The sequence below is a fragment of the Nicotiana attenuata genome, unplaced genomic scaffold (genome assembly GCF_001879085.1).
Source record: "Nicotiana attenuata strain UT unplaced genomic scaffold, NIATTr2, whole genome shotgun sequence".
NCBI lineage: Eukaryota > Viridiplantae > Streptophyta > Magnoliopsida > Solanales > Solanaceae > Nicotiana > Nicotiana attenuata.
In genome coordinates, this window is record NW_017671353.1 from 93,555 (window position 1) to 103,649 (window position 10,095).

The following is a 10,095-nucleotide window of genomic DNA, read 5'->3' on the forward strand; positions in this document are numbered from 1 at the left end:
AACTAGTCATTCAAGTTGGGCAAAAACTCCAACATTAAACCTATTTCCACCAAACTACTTCGAAATATGATGAATCACGGGGAGCTAGACCCAGATGAAGATATCTGGGGTTAAGATGAAGATAGAAGCACACAATGGACGCAGTCATTTCAGAAAATCTTTTCATATTTGCATGCCCTCAGCTAACTGAGATAACTGCATAACAAAACTCAGGTAGACCAGCCTGCACCATCACACTTTGGCATAACGAAAGAGTCGGATAATCCACTCAAACTTTGCTCAACTCCAAGTAGAACTATGCAATATTTCTAATGACACACCAAAACCAATCTATTTAACATTACAGTATCCAGTGCTGAACAAGTATTGATTGGACAAGTATACTGCACCTCGAACTGTAATAAAAAGATATTACACTGGAAAGTATGGTTCAATATGTGGACACGAATTGTGACCACAGATGCTGGAACAACAAATATCCATGAGGGCTGTGCCAAGACCACTTTAATATATATTGAATCACATTGGAAGAATAACAACTTGAGGGGGAGAAAAAGGCCCAAAAGATCACACAAATTCTCCAGAACAAAACCTTGTAGATGACATACCAAATTTACAATAGCATTCTGGATGAAGGTGCAATGACTCACGGAACATACCCAATATCCTTGAAGTACTCATGCTCAAGTGCATTCCTGGCAGTGATTCTCTTGCTGGGATCCAAGCGGAGCATTTTCTGAGTGAATAATAAGGGAAGACATGAGTAACACAGGGCAAGGGATTCTGATAATAAACTGAGGTCTCTGGATATGATATCATATAATTTTAAATACCTAATAATTGTCCATGCCTAAGAGAGGCACAAAAACAACTCATTGAATTTGCTACATGAAAATGGTTGATAAACACATAAAACAACTGAAACCAGACTGTCTCATTCTCTAATACAAGTTATCCAAATTGAAAACGGAAGAAAAGGAAAAAGGAAAAGAGTAGGACAAACAAACGATTAAAGGGAAGTGAAGGGCATAAACTAAAGACACTGAAGCATGCATATAAATAAACATCATGTTCAGAAGGGGAAAAAAAGGGTAAGCATGAGTGCAGCAGTTAGAACTTCCCCTTCCTTTTAGAAATATTATTGGGCAAATTCTTACTGCTATGAATTGTTCAACGTGCTACATTTGTGAGTGAGTAAAAACTTACATCAAGAAGATCAAGGCCTGCTCCATCAAGATTTGGGACGATTGTTGCCAGGTCCTGCAAATATGAGGTGATCCAATTAAGTACTTCACACAATGAGATTCTAGAAATCTGGACAGAAATCAAGTAAAAATAAAGAGAGACAAAACACCTTAGAAGGCCATTTTGGGAAGGCAGATTTAAAATCAGGCAGAGTAGTCACTCCAGGCCATGTATCCTCATTTGGAGTACCCATCACTCTTCATATAGAGAAAATTAGAGAACATCAAACAGGGGAAAATCTAATAACGTAGAGCACAAGGAACAAAAAACTGAAATTCCTTATAAAGAAAGCTCACTGAAATTTTATTGACAAATTTCGATAAAAATCATAGCCACGAACCTATACACAAAAGAAAGACAAACCATAGCACAAACCCAATTTTGAAATCTTCAAGCGCCCCATAGAGCAGTAAGAAAAGATAGATCAATTAACAAATAAAGCTGCACGTCAGCAAGAACAAATGAAGATCACACTGAAGGATCAGACAGCTAAAACTGAAACTATACTTTGTTCAGTAATCCCATTCCAATCACCTTTATACTAACTTTACCTTATTTAATAAGAGATTTTGGACTATGATGCATGATAGATTTGGGAAAGTCATGACGGCAAAGCAAAATTTTACATTATGAAAACATTTCCACCATGAAAGTGTCACCATGTACATTCTTTTTGTCTGTAATGAAGCATCCACAAAATGACGGATGTGTATATTAACACCTGAAAATCTTGAAAAGTTCATCAATCTCGGAGTCACCAGGAAACAAAGGGCGCTGAGTCACCATCTCAGCAAATATGCAACCAACTGACCACACATCAACAGGAGTAGAGTAATGGCGTGATCCAAGCAGTATTTCTGGTGCCCTGTACCACAATGTCACCACCTAAAACAAGGAAGTCAACCATCAAAGTTCAAATAAGACAACATATGGACAAAAAACCTCAGATGCGTTCTGGATCTTGGAGAAGCAAATATCAAAGATGCAGACTCCACTTTTTTGACGATTGATGGACAGCTTGGAATGCAACTCTTTGAATTTATCAAATAAACTAATAGAATAACTTAAATCTAGAAATGGTTAAATAATACACCATAGAGAAAGAACTTGTTCAGTTAGACAGGTTGTAAAATATCTCGAAAAACATATCAGACATGACACCAGTTTCGGCTCATAGCCACCACTTTTTTGTCAGGCTTGAAATGGAATATGCGACAATGGACAAGGTAATGCAATAAGAGCAGGTCCAACGAATCTTTCAGACAGTGAAAAACCATGGCTATACCTCATGAGTGAAAGTTCTGACAGGAATACCAAATGCTCTAGCCAATCCAAAGTCTGCAAGCTTTAACGCATTTGTACGTCGATCTATCAGCAAGTTTTGAGGCTTCAAATCTCGATGAAGAACTCTATGAGAATGACAATAGGCAATACCACGGAGTATTTGATACAAAAACATCTGCAGAATCAGAAAGATTACTTAATTGCTGACCATAAAGAAGAAGCATGTGAAACTGATAAACCTTAACCACTCGAGTTACACTTTATCAAATTACAAATCAGAGAACACTTATTTTTAAGTATATCTGCTTAGTGCATCACCCTCCCTCTTGAAGTAAGACTGTAAACAGAGTACAAGTTATGACCAGCTTCCTGGTGAAGCAACAAACTATCAAATGGCTAACACATAATGACAAAGCAAACCTCCAAAGTATCATAGACATTTTACTCACTTTAACCAGACGTGGATCCTTAGAGAATTCAGGAGACGAATCCATGTGCTTCTTCAAGTCCAAGTCAAGATATTCAAAGACTAGATACAGTCGCTTTTCACTGTGCACTACATCCTGCAACCTGACCAATAAGAAAAAGGAGCTTTCTTGAAATTGTAGGAGATAGTGGTACAAACTAGAGAAACAGTTTTTCTCATGTTACAGACGAACGATTTAACATTGAAACTGAAGGTGCAGATATGTATGCTGTGAATCTTTCTCTAATCTCTAATTTCTTCTAACTCAATCTGCCAAACCAGGAAGAGACCTCCCCATCACAGAACTTCAGGCTTCTAATCATAGTACCCCCCCCCCCAACCCATACACACACACCCACCCAAAGGAGGTCCCTTTGCACTTACAGTTGTTAAAAGAATAATGAAATGGTTGTCCAAGCATCATTCTAGTTTTCCTTTTCCTCATCTCTCGTCATCATGCAGACAACTACTGAACCTTTCAACCAGTTTCTAAACCTTTCACATGTATAATGACCAAATCATCTTCTGTTGTACGTGTTGTTAATGTCAAAACCACCAAACAGATAAATTAATTAACAAATAAATAAAAAGTTCAAAAACAAGGCTTAGCTAACATACAAATATTTGACAAAAACTTTAGGTTTATGAAATATTACGAAACTAAAGCTTAAATATTCCTAAAAGTTCCCTATCTGCTAATGCAGGAATGACTGATGGACTTCTTTGCTTTCTAAACATTCTGCCTTCAAAAGATGTTACTGGTTATTGCGTACATATGGTTTTAACTCATATGTGTGCAACTTCTACAGCATTTCATTTCTAAATAAGTTGTTGAAATTTCCAATTGAAGAATCCAAGTAACAACATATGGCTTTACCTTCCGTACTACAAGTTGCCTACAAACAATTGGAGTATAACCACTAAAAACTAGAAATTATCAAACCCCATCAAACTTGAACAAAAGCTGGATATAGAGTGGTAAAACTAGGAGGAAAAATATATATTCCATGAGAGTTCCCCCAGGATATATTGAAGCAATAATTCCTACTGCTAGATCCTGTCCCAACGACCCAAAGTAAGATGCATGGGATTCTCTTCATCAGAGGACTCCTTGTTGCAGCATTCACATAAGATTGGTATTTAAAAGAAGTTTTCATAAAGTGAAAGAAGCCGGTAAAAAGGAACAGCAGCAAGGACAGAATCACAGAAAGCAAATTGAAACTCATTGCTCTTAAGAAAATTAGAATAGTGAAGACATTGCAATAATTTTAATAGAGGAGCATACCAAAGTTCACATGTAACCAACCTCACCAAACAACAGTCCAAATTACAGTCTCACGGAAATCACTATTTAATAAAATCACATAGTAATATTACTAGATTATACCTCACAATATTAGCATGCTGCATCTCTTTCAAGAGAGAGATTTCTCTAATAGCAGTGCTTGGTACTCCCTCATCTTCCTGCTCCAGCCTTATTTTCTTCAGCGCAATTGTTTCATTAGTTACACGATCACGAGCCTTGTACACTACACCATACGTTCCTTCCCCGATCTTCTCAACTTTTTCATACTGAAATTACCCTCAAAATCACTAAAAGAATAAGAGTAATCCTAAACCCAAAAGCAACTAAAGATACAAATCACAACTCCTTTACCTGGTCCATCTAGGTCAAACTCAACGAACTCCCTGAAAAGGAAAGAAACCGAAACACAACGATTTTCAGACAGCAAAGTAGTAAGCAAATCAAGCCTTACAATCGAAAAGCTATCCAAAATATAGTATATATTCGACTATCAAGTATTAAGTGACATATTAAGCACATTTTCACTTCAATGCAGACCCGAGCAAGTTATTTAATTGCAATTTTCGCACTTACGAGTCTGACTACTCCGAGAAAATATCATAAAAGTGTGTTTGGCATGACAGAAAAGGCTTTACTCTGAAATTTTAGCGTTCGGTTACTGAAAGAGTCAAAATGTTTTCTCCGTGCTACATTGCAACTTCAAACTTAGAAAATATTAGTAATTTACAATAAAAATAAAATTAATTAGGGAAAATCAATTCAGTTGGTTTAAATGCTCGTAAGATAAGAATGGCTAGTCAGCAGTTTCAGTTAAGCAACTAATACACTAATCTCCCTTATATTACAAACACCACACTATTAAACATCAGTACATCAGAGATCTCCAATTCAATCAACGCATTAATCAACTCAAAGCATATAAATAAACCACAAACAATTCAGAAAAATGGCAAATGTATTTGATAAAAAATGCTACATTATTTAAATTCTGCAGTAATCAGTAGATAAAATCTAATAAAGCTTCAAATCTGTTGATTTACAATTTACATATAAAAATGACAAAACAAAAATGGCAGTAAGTCATATGGATAGTATGGGAAGTCCTATGTCGCCATCGGAAGTAGAAATGAGAAAGGGAGTGGAGAATGTGGAGTCACCTTTGATCGAAAAAAGAGGACTAAATCGCCGTCGTGAAGCGGAGGAGGAGGCGACGGGCAAGTGTCGGCGTACTTGTACCAAAATGTTTGGACTACAGTCAATACTCTTCTTTTGCTTCTATTTGCATAGAGGGCCGAAATGCATTTCACTATTTTATTGCTTTTTTATTTTCCCTTCTTTCCATTTTAATAATGTAATTTTTTTGTTTTGTTTTTGAGTTTCTAAAGAATTTTATATGAATATTTCAAGTTATACCAATGAACAATATATTAGTAATATAATAATTGAGATAATAGTATTACAAATTGAGATAATTATTCTGAGGTCAAAAGGATTATAATAGTAATAAAAGATATAAGGCTCTAAATAGTTAATATTTTATTCTCGTGGAGTGGTGTTTAGATTTATGCGTAAAATGAACTTTAACTTTTTTTTTTTTTTTTATAATAGTGTATCCTCAAATCTAGCTACCATCAAGGAGTATGGTAAATAGCTTAATCATTTATTTTTTAAACGGCGGTCTCGAGTTATAGTTTGAAAAAAAAACTACTTTTCATTTATCTTGGTCGGGAGTGATTTTTCCCCTTTAGTAGACCTACTGAACACGAATCCGGATTAATGGAGTAGTAACTTTGAAATACCGAATACCTTAAGGAAAAATAATAAACATTTCCTGATAACAATTTATCTTTTCTTCTTTTTTGCCCATTTGAGGGGAAAAAGTAGCTACTTCTACAATTGTACCCCTTATAAAGCAAGCGTGCTCCTGAACCGAGTAAATTCTGTGAACATCTAAACTTGCTGCATTTAAAATGAATACCACGTTAATTAATGATTTTATACATGGAGATTGACAACCCGACCAAAGGAAATTGTAAGTTTTTCTCGTACAAAGTCATGTTTGGGGAAAATTGTTTCGACATTGTTAATTAGGCTCAAAAGATATTAGGGTTTAGTCAATTAATCTATCGGTATATAATAGGAGAGGCAAAGACACCATAGTAAGCCAAGTGGCAACATAATAAAAAGTCATTTCGCAATTTTAGAACAAAGTTAATTAGGCTAGGTAATAGTTAGTTACTTTTTGAATTTAAATTTTAATAAATTTAAATTATGCATTATTTATCATTAATCATTAGTTACTCTTTTTCGAATTTAAGAAGAAAAGCCTAATTGCTTATTCCGTATAATGTAGAAAAAAATAATAAATTATTGATACATTTAGTATATATACACAAATAAATAAAAACTTGACCTTGCATATACAGTGTAATTTTTCAAAATTGCACCCCCTAGTTTCGCCCGTGAATGTAGGGTCTGGTTTCGAGACTGTTTATTTGGATATATTTTGATTATAAGTGTAATGTTGTTCCCCCTACGTTGAGCATCATCATTCCAACGAACCTGATTATTACCACCAAAGATTTCAAAGAGAAGTTCCCTTTTGTTAACCCTCGTACATGGGTCGTTGGCAGATACCCTTCTTCTATCTGTCCTACCTGTATTTCTGTTGTGAAGGAAGATTGTCATTGCCAGGATTAAGACATTATCTCTCCTGATCTGGCGGAGTGGATAACCATACTCAACGAGGGTTTAACATACTTTTACACGTATCCCTTTACTTTGGGAGCGTTTTCTCTAAGTGGAGAGGTTGACTCCGTCATTGCGGAGTTCTGTATCCGCTACCAGGTGTGTTTGGCTCAAGTAAATCCTTCCGTGTGGAGGAAGATTGCTTGTGTTCGGCGCTTGTGCCAAGCAACGGGAGAGGAGCTATCCCTAGCTCACGTGAAGAACCTCTATTCCCCCAAAATCTTCCGTGGGGGAGTGATAAACTTCAGCAAACGCGGCAACCATGCTCTATTATCTAGCATGGATGATGACAACGACCGTGGATGGATGGAACGGTTTGTTGCAGTTGCCACCATTGGTACCATTCCTGCAACGGCTTCATCATTTCCGGAAACATGGAACCGCACTCGTAAACTCCTTGTCTAATATTTCTTTTATTAGAAATTTTCTTATATCCTTATTGACCCTCATTCTTTCGCCTGTTTCAGCAACTCGATGGGTTCTACCTAGGGTTGAAGGCTTGGATTAGTGGGTCCAGAAAATCTTTGACGTCATTATGCCCAAAACCTGCACGTGGAAAGAACTGGCAGGTGGAAGGCCAAAAATCATGGTAACTTATACTCATCTAATCTTTGCTTTTTGTGTGAGGAAATTTATTAGTCCTTTCTCTCTTTGCCGAATTCAGATCTACCCCCAGGCTCGATTATCGTCCCCGAGGAGGATGTTTTGGCTGATCCCATTGATGCGGCGAGGCTGCTTGAGGAGGTACTTACTCGAACAGGTGTCTCTGGGCCTGCTTTGGGTGCAAGTGTTTCTTCTCGGAGTCCTCGGTCGGACAACAAGCAACCAAAAAGAAGGCATTCCTCCGTGGCCGAGGGAAAGAATAAGAGGGCGAAGAATGCCGCCCCCGAATCATCTACGGAAGTCGTGGTAACGAGCCCTCCGCCTGGGCCAGCTATACATACTTTGATGATTGACGATAATGGAGAAGCTAGTGATGAGGGGGCTTCTCTACATAGAAGACGACGATCCTTATCAACTCAACAGAATGATCAACCTGACGAGTTAGTTACACCAATCGAGGATGATGTCTCGGCACTCTAGGGGGAGTTTGAGATGGTATAAAATGCCAACTCCCGTTTCCTGATCCTAGTTGTTGCGCACGATACCATGAGGCTGAGTACCGGGCCCCTGCTGTCCTCGGTTGTTGAGTAACCAATAACCAGCACTACTTTTTCCGCAGTTGCTTCTTACCCTTCAACGCCATCAGCTTCATCACCTTCTTCATCCGCTCTTCCACTAGCAACTGCTACATCATCTTCACTAGCCTCATCTGTCCGAGAAGAGGATGTTCCTCTTCCACAATCCCTAGTTCATGGGAATTTAGGGCAAAATTATGCCGCCCCCTCAGAAGATATGCAAAGGAGGAGGAGCGTTACTCTTTCAGTCTCCATCGGATGTAATCTGCTGACCCGGCCGGTGGAAATTGCTAACTATCTGAAGTCTTTGGCTTCATAAAAAGATTGGGAAAAGATACAGGCTCTCTCGGGAGAGTGCTTGTTGAACAATGTTATTCACAATGTAGCAGCGGTATATTCTTCATTCCCTTTGTCATTTCTTCTATCTTTGATTTAGTAGTATTTTTGAATTTGCCTTTCTTGTTTCGCAGGCCAATTTCCTTGCTTCTGAGGGCCTCCAAAGGTTGATTAGAGAAAAGGAGGAACTTAACTCCGAGCGGATCTACTTTTGGCCGAGCGGGACCAAACTGATGCTCGCCTCTTAGAACTGGAAACCAAAGTTGTTATATTGGAGGCTCGTTTGCAGCAAAGTGAGCAAAAATTAGAGACCATTAGCCAAGAGATCGCCCCGTTGAGGGTTCAATTTGAAGAAGCTAAGGCCAAATGGGCTGAAGTCCGTAGTGTTGTTCTTGCTACATCTGATCGTAAGGCTGCCTCCGCTAAAAGATCAAATATTTTGGAAGCAGCCTTGAACTCCAAAACTGAAGAGCTTGCTGCTGCCGGGTGAAATATGCCTAGTTAGAGGAGAAGTATAAGAGGACCAACAAGCATAATAGAATTTTCAACTTTACTGTCTGTTATCTCAATGTTAGTCTCCGGTGCGTTAGGTCCGAGCGGGAGAACTTTTCTGCCGAGCTTGACTAACTTAAAGAAGAACTACAGCGCCAAGCGGCTTCCCTCATTGTTGAGAAAACGCATTCTATGTATAGCATGAGGAGAAAAACCTTGGAAGAGGCCAAAGTGGGTGTCGTAGATTTTGACGCCGAATTTGCTAAGGCCCTTGAATTGAAGTTAGCCGCAAAAAGAGGTCTTCCGGCCAGGCCTGATGCTACCGATTCTTCTGGTTCCGGTTATGAGTTCTTGGGAATTGGAGAGGAACAAGAATGTGACGATGTTGAGGGCAAAAATGATGAAGGCCAAGATATCGAACCGGCATCGGATCTACCCACTTCCCCTTGGGGAGCGGATGCTTCCCTTCCACAGTGTTCCGGAGGTGCAGCAGTTTAGCTTTTCATTTCTTTTCCCAACTTTTGTACTTGTGCCATTTTGGCACATTTATTATGAATAAAAATGTCTTTTTCTCAAGTATTGTATGAGTCTTTTTGCGTTCTTTTGTTTGAACATTTATGCAAGTTTTCATTTTTGCATTATTTCTTGCTTAAGTGTTTTACGCAAGTTTTACTATTTGCGTCTGATTGGGTGTATTTTCCCTTGAAAGCATATGGATTCCGGGCATAAGTTCTTCTGAAATCAACCCTTTATCGTGAGGGTTTTTATAAGAGAGGTCCCTCTTATGTTTACAGTGCTCTTGAAGAGGACGTCTCCTGTTCATTACGGCACTAGCACTTGAAGTACTTGTTTAACTTTCAAATGAGAAAATCAATTCATTATTCAGACAAGAAACAAGATCGAAATAAAAGGACTTTACTTTATTCTTCCGTTTTCAAAAAGTACATAAGCATTCGTTATGCTAAACAGAAATTGTCATTTCTTGTGGCTAACTTGTACAACTTGTTTCTACGGGGCTGGCCGCACGGTCCTTGGTCCCG

The 10,095-nt window shown here is 38.2% G+C and overlaps 1 protein-coding gene across 1 annotated transcript; it reads right to left on the reverse strand.

Annotated features, from left to right (window-relative positions):
- Positions 1-244: 244 nt before the first annotated feature.
- On the reverse strand, positions 245-5,590 carry LOC109207755 (cell division control protein 2 homolog A). The gene is made up of 9 exons (XM_019370738.1): positions 5,459-5,590; positions 4,653-4,684; positions 4,383-4,567; positions 2,979-3,099; positions 2,531-2,704; positions 1,967-2,130; positions 1,355-1,442; positions 1,207-1,260; positions 245-736 (listed from the first exon to the last, which is right to left on the reverse strand). The coding sequence occupies exons 2-9, from the start codon at positions 4,659-4,661 to the stop codon at positions 647-649; spliced, it is 885 nt and encodes a 294-aa protein (XP_019226283.1). The 5' UTR covers positions 4,662-4,684; positions 5,459-5,590; the 3' UTR covers positions 245-646.
- Positions 5,591-10,095: the final 4,505 nt, after the last annotated feature.

Excerpts from the sequence above, each read along its gene's own strand:
- LOC109207755 (XM_019370738.1), bottom strand. Across the intron at positions 3,100-4,382 it reads CAGCATGCTAATATTGTGAG|GTTGCAGGATGTAGTGCACA; the intron begins GTATAATCTAGT and ends CTTATTGGTCAG. Across the intron at positions 1,443-1,966 it reads GAACTTTTCAAGATTTTCAG|AGTGATGGGTACTCCAAATG; the intron begins GTGTTAATATAC and ends CTCTATATGAAG.